Below are 16,433 nucleotides of genomic sequence, written 5' to 3' on the forward strand. Positions count from 1 at the left end.
TGGCCCTTTACTATTCTAACACTAGTAGGTCTAGACCTGGCCCTTTACTATTCTAACACTAGTAGGCCCTTTACTATTCTAACACTAGTAGGTCTAGACCTGGCCCTTTACTATTCTAACACTAGTAGGCCCTTTACTATTCTAACACTAGTAGGTCTAGACCTGGCCCTTTACTATTCTAACACTAGTAGGCCCTTTACTATTCTAACACTAGTAGGCCCTTTACTATTCTAACACTAGCAGGTCTAGACCTGGCCCTTTACTATTCTAACACTAGTAGGTCTAGACCTGGCCCTTTACTATTCTAACACTAGTAGGTCTAGACCTGGCCCTTTACTATTCTAACACTAGTAGGTCCTTTACTATTCGAACACTAGTAGGTCTAGACCTGGCCCTTTACTATAGTACAAAGTTCTCCTTTTGCATTTACAATGAAGTTGGTACATCAAGCACGATTTCATGGTTTGTTCTTGTTGTCCTGTTCTGAAGCTGAATAGAGAGATACAGTACCTACTGTAATAAATATGGATGTGATTGGTGGAATTACATTGTAACTACGATCCATCAAAGAGCCTGGGCGATAACATCTCCATGCCTTGTAGCCATCATTGTTACACACTCCCATTTCTAATCTTGACTGCTCTAATGTCTAGCTACATAGTATGATGCCCCCCCAGCCTTCTCCCTCGCCTCTCCTTTCCCCTCTTCTGCTCTCCTTTCCTCTCCCCCTCTGCTCTCCTTTCCTCCCCCCCTCAGCTCTCCTCCTCCGCTGTCCTCTTCTGCTCTCCCCCTCTGCTCTCCTCCTCTCCTTTCCTCTCCCCCTCTGCTCTCCTCCTCTCCCCCTCCTCCCCCCCTTCAGCTCTCCTCCTCCTCTCCGCCTCTGCTCTCCTCCTCCGCTGTCCTCTTCTGCTCTCCTCCTCCTTCTCTCCCCCTCTGCTCTTCTCCTCTCCCCCTCTGATCTCCTTTCCTCTCCTCCTCCGCTGTCCTCTTCTGCTCTCCTCCTCCTTCTCTCCCCCCTCTGCTCTCCTCCTCCCCTTTCCTCTCCCTTCTTTTTTTCTCCCCGTCTCCCCTCGTTTTTTCTCCCTCTCCCACTCCTTTCCTCTCCTCCTCTTCTCTCCTTTCCCTTCCCCCTCTGCTATTCTCTTTTTCTCTCCCCCTCTGCACTTCTCTCCTTTCCCCTCCCCCATTCTCTCTCCCCCCATTCTCCTTTCCTCTCCCCCTCTGCATTTCTCTTCTTTCCTCTCCCCATTCTTCTCTCCTTTCCTCTCCTCCTCTTCTCTCCTTTCCCTTCCCCCTCTGCAATTCTCTCCTTTCCCTTCCCCCTCTGCAATTCTCTCCTTTCCCTTCCCCCTCTGCAATTCTCTTCTTTCCTCTCCCCCTCTGCACTTCCCTTCTTTCCCCTCCCCCATTCTTCTTTTCTCTCCCCCTCCCCCATTCTTATTTTCTCTCCCCCTCCCCCATTCTTCTTTCCTCTCCCCCTCTGCTATTCTCTTTTCCTCTCCCCCTCTGCACTTCTCTTCTTTCCTCTCCCCCTCTGCTATTCTCTTTTCCTCTCCCCCTCTGCACTTCTCTTCTTTCCTCTCCCCCTCTGCTATTCTCTTTTCCTCTCCCCCTCTGCACTTCTCTTCTTTCCTCTCCCCCTCTGCTATTCTCTTTTCCTCTCCCCCTCTGCACTTCTCTTCTTTCCTCTCCCCCTCTGCTATTCTCTTTTCCTCTCCCCCTCTGTACTTCTCTTCTTTCCTCTCCCCCTCTGCTATTCTCTTTTCCTCTCCCCCTCTGCACTTCTCTTCTTTCCTCTCCCCCTCTGCTATTCTCTTTTCCTCTCCCCCTCTGCACTTCTCTTCTTTCCTCTCCCCCTCTGCTATTCTCTTTTCCTCTCCCCCTCTGCACTTCTCTTCTTTCCTCTCCCCCTCTGCTATTCTCTTTTCCTCTCCCCCTCTGCACTTCTCTTCTTTCCTCTCCCCCTCTGCACTTCTCTTCTTTCCTCTCCCCCTCTGCACTTCTCTTCTTTCCTCTCCCCCTCTGCACTTCTCTTCCCCTCTCCCCCTCTGCACTTCTCTTCTGTCCTCTTCCCCTCTGCTCTGCTCTCCCTGCTTTGTTTGCCTATTATGGGGGAAATCCTTAACTGAATTGCGTCAGAGCTACGTCAATGGCCTCTCAGTGCATTGATGCTGAGGATAGAGACGCCCATATTAATCTATGGGAGAAGAACGTAAAATCGGTTGCCATATGGTCCTGTCAAACCAACTGTCCCGACCCCGGTGTCTGATCTTCCCCGGGCAGTAGGCGCCGGTGACCCAGATCTGTCTCGTGCCCGACCGTGAAGGCAGAATCTCCGGTGGGCTATCAGCGGGCGGGATTCGGCTTGGAGCAGCGGTCTATCTCCGACTACGATGCCGTTCTCCCAGCCGCACGAACCCTGGGACAAAATGGAGGTGACCAGCGTTAGTAGTGAGGTTAGTTCACTATTATAGCTTCTGCATGGAATGGAAGGCTGTTTATATCCCAGCAAAATGTATGAAACTGGGACTGAGACTTTATAACGGTGAGACAACATGCATGCTAAAGGAGCAGCTAGGCTAATGCTAGTGGTGCTGCTAAACTAGCTGGCTAGCTATCTGCCTGTTCCAGATTATTTATGCGAACTGTGTTTATTTTGAGGCAGCAACTGTTGTCCTTGATGAAATGTATCGGGTTCATATTGGGTTGTTTACCAAGCTGTTGAAACGGGCTGTTTTCACCAGTTCCTTTCGGTGCTGGAGTGGATGTTAGCTGTTGTTTTGTCCGTTAATTTATCAGGCTAGTAACGTTAACGCCTCAATTACCGGCGGCTGTCACTGCGTTAGCTATAAAGTCAGTCTGTAACTACATCATTTATATTGTTAGGTAAACCATCCGCGTGTTTCGACGTGCTGGGGACTGTTTCCCAGACATGAAACTGTAATGCGCTAATGTTGACGTTGTAGCTGCCAGCAGTCCCCGGTCCCACCGCGCCGTTCAGACACGGCTGGTGGGCCGGTCATCATGGCTGCAAGGGTCCAGATTTGATCAAATTCACGTCAGATTGGACTTGTTATGAGAAGGAGGTGAGGGGTAGAGTTAGCTGAAATGCAACAAAAATCTTTTACTTTTAACTGTATTTTTTTCTTCATATATATATATACTGCTCAAAAAAATAAAGGGAACACTTAAACAACACAATCTCCAAGTCAATCACACTTCTGTGAAATCAAACTGTCCACTTAGGAAGCAACACTGATTGACAATATATTTCACATGCTGTTGTGCAAATGGAATAGACAACAGGTGGAAATTATGGCAATTAGCAAGACATTCCCCAATAAAGGAGTGGTTCTGCAGGTGGGGACCACAGACCACTTCTCAGTTCCTATGCTTCCTGGCTGATGTTTTGGTCACTTTTGAATGCTGGCGGTGCTTTCACTCTAGTGGTAGCATGAGACGGAGTCTACAACCCACACAAGTGGCTCAGGTAGTGCAGCTCATCCAGGATGGCACATCCATGCGAGCTGTGGCAAGAAGGTTTGCTGTGTCTGTCAGCGTAGTGTCCAGAGCATGGAGGCGCTACCAGGAGACAGGCCAGTACATCAGGAGACGTGGAGGAGGCCGTAGGAGGGCAACAACCCAGCAGCAGGACCGCTACCTCTGCCTTTGTGCAAGGAGGAGCACTGCCAGAGCCCTGCAAAATGACCTCCAGCAGGCCACAAATGTGCATGTCTGCTCAAACGGTCAGAAACAGACTCCATGAGGGTGGTATGAGGGCCCAATGTCCATAGGTGAGGGTGGTATGAGGGCCCAATGTCCATAGGTGGGGGTTGTGCTTACAGCCCAACACCGTGCAGGACGTTTTGCATTTGCCAGAGAACACCAAGATTGGCAAATTCGCCACTGGCGCCCTGTGCTCTTCACAGATGAAAGCAGGTTCACACTGAGCACATGTGACAGACGTGACAGAGTCTGGAGATGCCGTGGAGAACGTTCTGCTGCCTGCAACATCCTCTTGCTTGACCGGTTTGGCGGTGAGTCAGTCATGGTGTGGGGTGGCATTTCTTTGGGGGGCCGCACAGCCCTCCATGTGCTCGCCAGAGGTAGCCAGCCGAGATGAGATCCTCAGACCCCTTGTGAGACCATATGCTGGTGCGGTTGGCCCTGGGTTCCTCCTAATGCAAGACAATGCTAGACCTCATGTGGCTGGAGTGTGTCAGCAGTTCCTGCAAGAGGAAGGCATTGATGCTATGGACTGGCCCGCCCGTTCCCCAGACCTGAATCCAATTGAGCACATCTGGGACATCATGTCTCGCTCCATCCACCAATGCCACGTTGCACCACAGACTGTCCAGGAGTTGGCGGATGCTTTAGTCAAGGTCTGGGAGGAGATCCCTCAGGAGACCATCCGCCACCTCATCAGGAGCATGCCCAGGGAGGTAGGGAGGTCATACAGGCACGTGGAGGCCACACACACTACTGAGCCTCATTTTGACTTGTTTTAAGGACATTACATCAAAGTTGGATCAGCCTGTAGTGTGGTTTTCCACTTTAATTTTGAGTGTGACTCCAAATCCAGACCTCCATGGGTTGATAAATTTGATATCCATTGATCATTTTTGTGTGATTTTGTTGTCAGCACATTCAACTATGTAAAGAAAAAAGTATTTAATAAGAATATTTCATTCATTCAGATCTAGGATGTGTTATTTTAGTGTTCCCGTTATTATTTTTTTTGTGTGTGTATATATATATATATATACACACACACACACACACACACACACACACACACACACACACACACACACACACACAGTGGGGCAAAAAAGTATTTAGTCAGCCACCAATTGTGCAAGTTCTCCCACTTAAAAAGATGAGGCCTGTAATTTTCATCATAGGTACACTTCAACTATGACAGACAAAATGAGATAAAAAAATCCAGAAAATCACATTGTAGGATTTTTTTATGAATTTATTTGCAAATTATGGTGAAAAATAAGTATTTGGTCAATAAACTTTTGTTATCTCAATACTTTGTTTATATACCCTTTGTTAGCAAACGTTTTCTGTAAGTCTTCACAAGGTTTTCACACACTGTTGCTGGTATTTTGGCCCATTCCTCCATGCAGATCTCCTCTAGAGCAGTGATGTTTTGGGGCTGTTGCTGGGCAACACGGACTTTCAACTCCCTCCCAAATTTTTCTATGGGGTTGAGATCTGGAGACTGGCTAGGCCACTCCAGGACCTTGAAATGCTTCTTACGAAGCCACTCCTTTGTTGCCCGGTCGGTGTGTTTGGGATCATTGTCATGCTGAAAGACCCAGCCACGTTTCATCTTCAAAGCCCTTGCTGATGGAAGGAGGTTTTCACTGAAAATCTCACGATACATGGCCCCATTCATTCTTTCCTGTTCACGGATCAGTCGTCCCGATCAGTCGTCCCTTGCAGAAAAACAGCCCCAAAGCATGATGTTTCCACCCCCATGCTTCACAGTAGGTATGGTGTTCTTTGGATGCAACTCAGCATTATTTGTCCTCCAAACATGACGAGTTGAGTTTTTACCAAAAAGTTATATTTTGGTTTCATCTGACCATATGACATTCTCCCAATCTTCTTCTGGATCATCCAAATGTTCTCTAGCAAACTTCAGATGGGCCTGGACATGTACTGGCTTAATAAGCAGGGGGACACGTCTGGCACTGCAGGATTTGAGTCCCTGGCGGCGTAGTGTGTTACTGATGGTAGGCTTTGTTACTTTGGTCCCAGCTCTCTGCAGGTCATTCACTGTGTGGTTCTGGGATTCTGGGATTTTTGCTCACCGTTCTTGTAATCATTTTGACCCCACGGGGTGAGATCTTGCGTGGAGCCCCAGATCGAGGGAGATTATCAGTGGTCTTGTATGTCTGGTGGAGGATAGTAGGCTGATGTTCCTGGTGGAGGATAGTAGAGGCTGATGTTCCTGGTGGAGGATAGTAGAGGCTGGTGTTCCTGGTGGAGGATAGTAGAGGCTGGTGTTCCTGGTGGAGGATAGTAGAGCTGTTGTTCCTGGTGGACGATAGTAGAGGCTGGTGTTCCTGGTGGAGGATAGTAGAAGCTGGTGTATTTGGTAGAGGCTGGTGTTCCTGGTGGAAGATAGTAGAGGCTGGTGTTCCTGGTGGAAGATAGTAGAGGCTGGTGTTCCTGGTAGAGGATAGTAGAGGCTGGTGTTCCTGGTTGAGGATAGTAGAGGCTGGTGTATCTGGAAGAGGCTGGTGTTCCTGGTGGAGGATAGTAGAGGCTGGTGTTCCTGGTTGAGGATAGTAGAGGCTGGTGTATCTGGAAGAGGCTGGTGTTCCTGGTGGAGGATAGTAGATGCTGGTGTTCCTGGTGGAGGATAGTAGAGCTGGTGTTCCTGGTGGATGATAGTAGAGGCTGGTGTTCCTGGTGGAGGATAGTAGAGGCTGGTGTTCCAGAGGTTGGTGTTCCTGGTGGAAGATGCTGGTGTATCTTGAAGAGGCTGGTGTTCCTGGTAGAGGATAGTAGAGGCTGGTGTATCTGGTGGAGGATAGTAGAGGCTGGTGTTCCTGGTTGAGGATAGTAGAGGCTGGTGTATCTGGAAGAGGCTGGTGTTCCTGGTGGAGGATAGTAGAGGCTGGTGTTCCTGGTGGAGGATAGTAGAGGCTGGTGTATCTGGAAGAGGCTGGTGTATCTGGAAGAAACTGGTAGTAGAGGCTGGTGTATCTGGAAGAGGCTGGTGTTCCTGGTGGAGGATATAAGAGACTGGTGTATCTGGAAGAGACTGGTGTTTCTGAAAAGACTGGTGTATCTGGAAGAGACTGGTGTATCTGGAAGAGACTGGTGTTCCTGGTGGAGGATAGTAGAGGCTGGTGTACCTGGTGGAGGATAGTAGAGGCTGGTGGAAGATAGTAGAGGCTGGTGTACCTGGAAGAGGCTGGTGTTCCTGGTAGAGGATAGTAGAGGCTAGTGTTCCTGATGGAGGATAGTAGAAGCTGGTGTATTTGGTAGAGGCTGGTGTATCTGGTAGAGGCTGGTGTTCCTGGTGGAGGATAGTAGAGCCTGGTGTTCCTGGTGGAGGATAGTAGAGCTGGTGTTCCTGGTGGACGATAGTAGAGGCTGGTGTTCCTGGTTGAGGATAGTAGAGGCTGGTGTATCTGGAAGAGGCTGGTGTTCCTGGTGGAGCATAGTAGAGGCTGGTGTTCCTGGTTGAGGATAGTAGAGGCTGGTGTATCTGGAAGAGGCTGGTGTTCCTGGTGGAGGATAGTAGAGGCTGGTGTTCCTGGTGGAGGATAGTAGAGCTGGTGTTCCTGGTGGATGATAGTAGAGGCTGGTGTTCCTGGTGGAGGATAGTAGAGCCTGGTGTTCCAGAGGTTGCTGTTCCTGGTGGAAGATGCTGGTGTATTTTGAAGAGGCTGGTGTTCCTGGTAGAGGATAGTAGAGGCTGGTGTATCTGGTGGAGGATAGTAGAGGCTGGTGTTCCTGGTTGAGGATAGTAGAGGCTGGTGTATCTGGAAGGGGCTGGTGTTCCTGGTGGAGGATAGTAGAGGCTGGTGTTCCTGGTGGAGGATAGTAGAGGCTGGTGTATCTGGAAGAGGCTGGTGTATCTTCAAGAAACTGGTAGTAGAGGCTGGTGTATCTGGAAGAGGCTGGTGTTCCTGGTGGAGGATATAAGAGACTGGTGTTCCTGGTGGAGGATAGTAGAGACTGGTGTATCTGGAAGAGACTGGTGTATCTGGAAGAGACTGGTGTTTCTGAAAAGACTGGTGTATCTGGAAGAGACTGGTGTATCTGGAAGAGACTGGTGTTCCTGGTGGAGGATAGTAGAGGCTGGTGTACCTGGTGGAGGATAGTAGAAGCTGGTGTTCCTGGTGAAGGATAGTAGAGGCTGGTGTATTTGGTAGAGGCTGGTGTATTTGGTAGAGGCTGGTGTATCTGGTAGAGGCTGGTGTTCCTGGTGGTGGATAGTAGAGGCTGGTGTTCCTGGTGGAGGATAGTAGAGCTGGTGTTCCTGGTGGACGATAGTAGAGGCTGGTGTTCCTGGTGAGGGATGGTAGAGGCTGGTGTATCTGGAAGAGGCTGGTTTTCCTGGTGGAGGATAGTAGAGGCTGGTGTTCCTGGTGGAAGATAGTAGAGGCTGGTGTTCCTAAGGCTGGTGTTCCTTTCCTGGTGGAAGATGCTGGTGTATCTTGAAGAGGCTGGTGTTCCTGGTGGAGGATAGTAGAGGCTGGTGTATCTGGTGGAGGATAGTAGAGGCTGGTGTTCCTGGTTGAGGATAGTAGGGGCTGGTGTATCTGGAAGAGGCTGGTTTTCCTGGTGGAGGATAGTAGAGGCTGGTGTTCCTGGTGGAGGATAGTAGGGGCTGGTGTTCCTGGTGGAGGATAGTAGCGGCTGGTGTTCCTGGTGGAGGATAGTAGAGGCTGGTGTTCCTGGTGGAGGATAGTAGAGCCTGGTGTATCTGGAAGAAACTGGTGTTCCTGGTGGAGAATAGTAGAGGCTGGTGTTCCTGGTGGAGGATAGTAGAGTCTGGTGTTCCTGGTAGAGGCAGGTGTTCCTGGTAGAGAATGGTGTTCCTGCTGGAGGATAGTAGAGGCTGATGTTCCTGGTGGAGGATAGTAGAGGCTGGTGTATCTGGAAGAGGCTGGTGTTCCTGGTGGAGGATAGTAGAGGCTGGTGTTCCTGGTGGAGGATAGTAGAGGCTTGTGTATCTGGAAGAAACTGGTGTTCCTGGTGGAGGATAGTAGAGGCTGGTGTATCTGGAAGATGTTGGTGTTCCTGGTGGGGGATAGTAGAGGCTGTTGTTCCTGGTGGAAGATAGTAGAGGCTGGTGTTCCTGAGGCTGGTGTTCCTGGTGGAAGATGCTGGTGTATCTTGAAGAGGCTGGTGTTCCTGGTGGAGGATAGTAGAGGCTGGTGTATCTGGTAGATGCTGGTGTTCCTGGTGGAGGATAGTAGAGCCTAGTGTTCCTGGTGGAGGATAGTAGACGCTGCTGTATCTGGTGGAGGATATTAGAGGCTGGTGTATCTGGTAGAGGCTGGTGTATCTGGTAGAGGCTGGTGTATCTGGTAGAGGCTGGTGTATCTGGTAGAGGCTGGTGTATCTGGTAGAGGCTGGTGTATCTGCTAGAGGATAGTAGAGATTGGTGTATCTGGTAGAGGCTGGTGTATCTGGTGGAGGATAGTAGAGGCTGGTGTATCTGGTAGAGGCTGGTGTATCTGGTACAGGCTGGTGTATCTGGTTGAGGATAGTAGAGGCTGGTGTTCCTGGTGGAGGATAGTAGTTGCTGGTGTTCCTGGTAGAGGCTGGTGTATCTGGAAGAGGCTGGTGTATCTGGAAGAGGCTGGTGTATCTGGAAGAGGCTGGTGTATCTGGAAGAGGCTGGTGTATCTGGAAGAGGCTGGTGTATCTGGAAGAGGCTGGTGTATCTGGAAGAGGCTGGTGTATCTGGAAGAGGCTGGTGTATCTGGAAGAGGCTGGTGTATCTGGAAGAGGCTGGTGTATCTGGAAGAGGCTGGTGTATCTGGAAGAGGCTGGTGTATCTGGAAGAGGCTGGTGTATCTGGAAGAGGCTGGTGTATCTGGAAGAGGCTGGTGTATCTGGAAGAGGCTGGTGTATCTGGAAGAGGCTGGTGTATCTGGAAGAGGCTGGTGTATCTGGAAGAGGCTGGTGTATCTGGAAGAGGCTGGTGTATCTGGAAGAGGCTGGTGTATCTGGAAGAGGCTGGTGTATCTGGAAGAGGCTGGTGTATCTGGAAGAGGCTGGTGTATCTGGAAGAGGCTGGTGTATCTGGAAGAGGCTGGTGTATCTGGAAGAGGCTGGTGTATCTGGAAGAGGCTGGTGTATCTGGAAGAGGCTGGTGTATCTGGAAGAGGCTGGTGTATCTGGAAGAGGCTGGTGTATCTGGAAGAGGCTGGTGTATCCGGAAGAGGCTGGTGTATCCGGAAGAGGCTGGTGTATCCGGAAGAGGCTGGTGTATCCGGAAGAGGCTGGTGTATCCGCTGGTGTATCTGGTAGAGGCTGGTGTATCTGGAAGAAACTGGTAGTAGAGGCTGGTGTATCTGGAAGAGGCTGGTGTTCCTGGTGGAGGATAGAAGAGGCTGGTGTTCCTGGTGGAGGATAGTAGAGACTGGTGTATCTGGAAGAGACTGGTGTATCTGGAAGAGACTGGTGTTCCTGGTGGAGGATAGTAGAGGCTGGTGTACCTGGTGGAGGATAGTAGAAGCTGGTGTATTTGGTAGAGGCTGGTTTATCTGGTAGAGGCTGGTGTTCCTGGTGGAGGATAGTAGAGGTTGGTGTTCCTGGTGGAAGATGCTGGTGTATCTGGAAGAGGCTGGTGTTCCTGGTTGAGGATAGTAGAGGGTGGTGTATCTGGAAGAAACTGGTGTTCCTGGTGGAGGATAGTAGAGGCTGGTGTTCCTGGTGGAGGATAGTAGAGGCTGGTGTTCCTGGTGGAGGATAGTAGAGGCTGGTGTATCTGGAAGAAACTGGTGTTCCTGGTGGAGGATAGTAGAGGCTGTTGTTCCTGGTGGAGGATAGTAGAGGCTGGTGTTCCTGGTGGAGGATAGTAGAGCCTGGTGTATCTGGAAGAGACTGGTGTTCCTGGTGGAGGATAGTAGAGGCTGGTGTATTTGGTAGAGGCTGGTTTATCTGGTAGAGGCTGGTGTTCCTGGTGGAGGATAGTAGAGGTTGGTGTTCCTGGTGGAAGATGCTGGTGTATCTGGAAGAGGCTGGTGTTCCTGGTTGAGGATAGTAGAGGGTGGTGTATCTGGAAGAAACTGGTGTTCCTGGTGGAGGATAGTAGAGGCTGGTGTTCCTGGTGGAGGATAGTAGAGGCTGGTGTTCCTGGTGGAGGATAGTAGAGGCTGGTGTATCTGGAAGAAACTGGTGTTCCTGGTGGAGGATAGTAGAGGCTGGTGTTCCTGGTGGAGGATAGTAGAGGCTGGTGTTCCTGGTGGAGGATAGTAGAGCCTGGTGTATCTGGAAGAAACTGGTGTTCCTGGTGGAGGATAGTAGAGGCTCGTGTTCCTGGTGGAGGATAGTAGAGGCTGGTGTTCGTGGTGGAGGATAGTAGAGGCTGGTGTATCTGGAAGAAACTGGTGTTCCTGGTGGAGGATAGTAGAGGCTGGTGTTCCTGGTGTAGGATAGTAGAGGCTGGTGTTCCTGGTGGAGGATAGTAGAGGCTGGTGTTCCTGGTAGAGGCTGGTGTTCCTGGTGGAGGATAGTAGAGGCTGATGTTCCTGGTGGAGGATAGTAGAGGCTGGTGTATCTGGAAGAGGCTGGTGTTCCTGGTGAAGGATAGTAGAGACTGGTGTTCCTGGTGGAGGATAGTAGAGGCTGGTGTATCTGGAAGAGGCTGGTGTTCCTGGTGGAGGATAGTAGATGCTGGTTTATCTGGTAGAGGCTGGTGTTCCTGGTGGAGGATAGTAGAGCCTGGTGTTCCTGGTGGAGGATAGTAGAGGCTGGTGTATCTGGTGGAGGATATTAGAGGCTGGTGTATCTGGTAGAGGCTGGTGTATCTGGTAGAGGCTGGTGTATCTGCTAGAGGCTGGTGTATCTGCTAGAGGCTGGTGTATCTGCTAGAGGCTGGTGTATCTGCTAGAGGCTGGTGTATCTGCTAGAGGATAGTAGAGATTGGTGTATCTGGTGTATCTGGTGGAGGATAGTAGAGGCTGGTTTATCTGGTAGAGGCTGGTGTTCCTGGTGGAGGATAGTAGAGCCTGGTGTTCCTGGTGGAGGATAGTAGAGGCTGGTGTATCTGGTGGAGGATATTAGAGGCTGGTGTATCTGGTAGAGGCTGGTGTATCTGGTGGAGGATAGTAGAGGCTGGTGTTCCTGGTGGAGGATAGTAGTGGCTGGTGTTCCTGGTAGAGGCTGATGTATCTGGAAGAGGCTGATGTATCTGGAAGAGGCTGATGTATCTGGAAGAGGCTGGTGTATCTGGTAGAGGCTGGTGTATCTGGAAGAAACTGGTAGTAGAGGCTGGTGTATCTGGAAGAGGCTGGTGTTCCTGGTGGAGGATAGAAGAGGCTGGTGTTCCTGGTGGAGGATAGTAGAGACTGGTGTATCTGGAAGAGACTGGAGTATCTGGAAGAGACTGGTGTTCCTGGTGGAGGATAGTAGAGGTTGGTGTTCCTGTTGGAAGATGCTGGTGTATCTGGAAGAGGCTGGTGTTCCTGGTTGAGGATAGTAGAGGGTGGTGGAAGATAGTAGAGGCTGGTGTACCTGGAAGAGGCTGGTGTTCCTGGTAGAGGATAGTAGAGGCTAGTGTTCCTGGTGGAGGATAGTAGAAGCTGGTGTATTTGGTAGAGGCTGGTGTATCTGGTTGAGGATAGTAGAGCCTGGTGTATCTGGAAGAAACTGGTGTTCCTGGTGGAGGATAGTAGAGGCTGGTGTTCCTGGTGGAGGATAGTAGAGACTGGTGTTCCTGGTGGAGGATAGTAGAGGCTGGTGTATCTGGAAGAAACTGGTGTTCCTGGTGGAGGATAGTAGAGGCTGGTGTTCCTGGTTGAGGATAGTAGAGGCTAGTGTTCCTGGTGGAGGATAGTAGAGGCTTGTGTATCTGGAAGAAACTGGTGTTCCTGGTGGAGGATAGTAGAGGCTGGTGTATCTGGAAGATGTTGGTGTTCCTGGTGGGGGATAGTAGAGGCTGTTGTTCCTGGTGGAAGATAGTAGAGGCTGGTGTTCCTGAGGCTGGTGTTCCTGGTGGAAGATGCTGGTGTATCTTGAAGAGGCTGGTGTTCCTGGTGGAGGATAGTAGAGGCTGGTGTATCTGGTAGAGGCTGGTGTTCCTGGTGGAGGATAGTAGAGCCTAGTGTTCCTGGTGGAGGATAGTAGACGCTGCTGTATCTGGTGGAGGATATTAGAGGCTGGTGTATCTGGTAGAGGCTGGTGTATCTGGTAGAGGCTGGTGTATCTGGTAGAGGCTGGTGTATCTGGTAGAGGCTGGTGTATCTGGTAGAGGCTGGTGTATCTGCTAGAGGATAGTAGAGATTGGTGTATCTGGTAGAGGCTGGTGTATCTGGTGGAGGATAGTAGAGGCTGGTGTATCTGGTAGAGGCTGGTGTATCTGGTACAGGCTGGTGTATCTGGTTGAGGATAGTAGAGGCTGGTGTTCCTGGTGGAGGATAGTAGTTGCTGGTGTTCCTGGTAGAGGCTGGTGTATCTGGAAGAGGCTGGTGTATCTGGAAGAGGCTGGTGTATCTGGAAGAGGCTGGTGTATCTGGAAGAGGCTGGTGTATCTGGAAGAGGCTGGTGTATCTGGAAGAGGCTGGTGTATCTGGAAGAGGCTGGTGTATCTGGAAGAGGCTGGTGTATCTGGAAGAGGCTGGTGTATCTGGAAGAGGCTGGTGTATCTGGAAGAGGCTGGTGTATCTGGAAGAGGCTGGTGTATCTGGAAGAGGCTGGTGTATCTGGAAGAGGCTGGTGTATCTGGAAGAGGCTGGTGTATCTGGAAGAGGCTGGTGTATCTGGAAGAGGCTGGTGTATCTGGAAGAGGCTGGTGTATCTGGAAGAGGCTGGTGTATCTGGAAGAGGCTGGTGTATCTGGAAGAGGCTGGTGTATCTGGAAGAGGCTGGTGTATCTGGAAGAGGCTGGTGTATCTGGAAGAGGCTGGTGTATCTGGAAGAGGCTGGTGTATCTGGAAGAGGCTGGTGTATCTGGAAGAGGCTGGTGTATCTGGAAGAGGCTGGTGTATCTGGAAGAGGCTGGTGTATCTGGAAGAGGCTGGTGTATCTGGAAGAGGCTGGTGTATCTGGAAGAGGCTGGTGTATCCGGAAGAGGCTGGTGTATCCGGAAGAGGCTGGTGTATCCGGAAGAGGCTGGTGTATCCGGAAGAGGCTGGTGTATCCGGAAGAGGCTGGTGTATCCGCTGGTGTATCTGGTAGAGGCTGGTGTATCTGGAAGAAACTGGTAGTAGAGGCTGGTGTATCTGGAAGAGGCTGGTGTTCCTGGTGGAGGATAGAAGAGGCTGGTGTTCCTGGTGGAGGATAGTAGAGACTGGTGTATCTGGAAGAGACTGGTGTATCTGGAAGAGACTGGTGTTCCTGGTGGAGGATAGTAGAGGCTGGTGTTCCTGGTGGAGGATAGTAGAGGTTGGTGTTCCTGGTGGAAGATGCTGGTGTATCTGGAAGAGGCTGGTGTTCCTGGTTGAGGATAGTAGAGGGTGGTGTATCTGGAAGAAACTGGTGTTCCTGGTGGAGGATAGTAGAGGCTGGTGTTCCTGGTGGAGGATAGTAGAGGCTGGTGTTCCTGGTGGAGGATAGTAGAGGCTGGTGTATCTGGAAGAAACTGGTGTTCCTGGTGGAGGATAGTAGAGGCTGTTGTTCCTGGTGGAGGATAGTAGAGGCTGGTGTTCCTGGTGGAGGATAGTAGAGCCTGGTGTATCTGGAAGAGACTGGTGTTCCTGGTGGAGGATAGTAGAGGCTGGTGTACCTGGTGGAGGATAGTAGAAGCTGGTGTATTTGGTAGAGGCTGGTTTATCTGGTAGAGGCTGGTGTTCCTGGTGGAGGATAGTAGAGGTTGGTGTTCCTGGTGGAAGATGCTGGTGTATCTGGAAGAGGCTGGTGTTCCTGGTTGAGGATAGTAGAGGGTGGTGTATCTGGAAGAAACTGGTGTTCCTGGTGGAGGATAGTAGAGGCTGGTGTTCCTGGTGGAGGATAGTAGAGGCTGGTGTTCCTGGTGGAGGATAGTAGAGGCTGGTGTATCTGGAAGAAACTGGTGTTCCTGGTGGAGGATAGTAGAGGCTGGTGTTCCTGGTGGAGGATAGTAGAGGCTGGTGTTCCTGGTGGAGGATAGTAGAGCCTGGTGTATCTGGAAGAAACTGGTGTTCCTGGTGGAGGATAGTAGAGGCTCGTGTTCCTGGTGGAGGATAGTAGAGGCTGGTGTTCGTGGTGGAGGATAGTAGAGGCTGGTGTATCTGGAAGAAACTGGTGTTCCTGGTGGAGGATAGTAGAGGCTGGTGTTCCTGGTGTAGGATAGTAGAGGCTGGTGTTCCTGGTGGAGGATAGTAGAGGCTGGTGTTCCTGGTAGAGGCTGGTGTTCCTGGTGGAGGATAGTAGAGGCTGATGTTCCTGGTGGAGGATAGTAGAGGCTGGTGTATCTGGAAGAGGCTGGTGTTCCTGGTGAAGGATAGTAGAGACTGGTGTTCCTGGTGGAGGATAGTAGAGGCTGGTGTATCTGGAAGAGGCTGGTGTTCCTGGTGGAGGATAGTAGATGCTGGTTTATCTGGTAGAGGCTGGTGTTCCTGGTGGAGGATAGTAGAGCCTGGTGTTCCTGGTGGAGGATAGTAGAGGCTGGTGTATCTGGTGGAGGATATTAGAGGCTGGTGTATCTGGTAGAGGCTGGTGTATCTGCTAGAGGCTGGTGTATCTGCTAGAGGCTGGTGTATCTGCTAGAGGCTGGTGTATCTGCTAGAGGCTGGTGTATCTGCTAGAGGATAGTAGAGATTGGTGTATCTGGTGTATCTGGTGGAGGATAGTAGAGGCTGGTTTATCTGGTAGAGGCTGGTGTTCCTGGTGGAGGATAGTAGAGCCTGGTGTTCCTGGTGGAGGATAGTAGAGGCTGGTGTATCTGGTGGAGGATATTAGAGGCTGGTGTATCTGGTAGAGGCTGGTGTATCTGGTGGAGGATAGTAGAGGCTGGTGTTCCTGGTGGAGGATAGTAGTGGCTGGTGTTCCTGGTAGAGGCTGATGTATCTGGAAGAGGCTGATGTATCTGGAAGAGGCTGATGTATCTGGAAGAGGCTGGTGTATCTGGTAGAGGCTGGTGTATCTGGAAGAAACTGGTAGTAGAGGCTGGTGTATCTGGAAGAGGCTGGTGTTCCTGGTGGAGGATAGAAGAGGCTGGTGTTCCTGGTGGAGGATAGTAGAGACTGGTGTATCTGGAAGAGACTGGAGTATCTGGAAGAGACTGGTGTTCCTGGTGGAGGATAGTAGAGGTTGGTGTTCCTGTTGGAAGATGCTGGTGTATCTGGAAGAGGCTGGTGTTCCTGGTTGAGGATAGTAGAGGGTGGTGGAAGATAGTAGAGGCTGGTGTACCTGGAAGAGGCTGGTGTTCCTGGTAGAGGATAGTAGAGGCTAGTGTTCCTGGTGGAGGATAGTAGAAGCTGGTGTATTTGGTAGAGGCTGGTGTATCTGGTTGAGGATAGTAGAGCCTGGTGTATCTGGAAGAAACTGGTGTTCCTGGTGGAGGATAGTAGAGGCTGGTGTTCCTGGTGGAGGATAGTAGAGACTGGTGTTCCTGGTGGAGGATAGTAGAGGCTGGTGTATCTGGAAGAAACTGGTGTTCCTGGTGGAGGATAGTAGAGGCTGGTGTTCCTGGTTGAGGATAGTAGAGGCTAGTGTTCCTGGTGGAGGATAGTAGAGGCTGGTGTTCCTGGTGGAGGATAGTAGAGGCTGGTGTTCCTGGTGGAGGATAGTAGAGGCTGGTGTTCCTG

At 50.8% G+C, this 16,433-nt stretch overlaps 1 protein-coding gene across 2 annotated transcripts in view; it reads left to right on the forward strand.

The window, feature by feature from the left end:
- The first annotated feature begins 2,155 nt into the window (after positions 1–2,155).
- LOC139366610 (ribosomal protein S6 kinase a, like) overlaps positions 2,156–16,433 on the forward strand; it is a 121,391-nt gene continuing 107,113 nt past the window's right edge. For both annotated transcript variants that reach the window (XM_071104299.1, XM_071104296.1), the window contains exon 1: positions 2,156–2,456. In XM_071104299.1, coding sequence (XP_070960400.1) covers positions 2,394–2,456 — 63 coding nt within the window. In that variant the 5' untranslated portion in view covers positions 2,156–2,393. The remainder of the gene's footprint in view (positions 2,457–16,433) is intronic.

This window comes from Oncorhynchus clarkii, chromosome 14 (genome assembly GCF_045791955.1).
Source record: "Oncorhynchus clarkii lewisi isolate Uvic-CL-2024 chromosome 14, UVic_Ocla_1.0, whole genome shotgun sequence".
Classification (NCBI taxonomy): domain Eukaryota; kingdom Metazoa; phylum Chordata; class Actinopteri; order Salmoniformes; family Salmonidae; genus Oncorhynchus; species Oncorhynchus clarkii.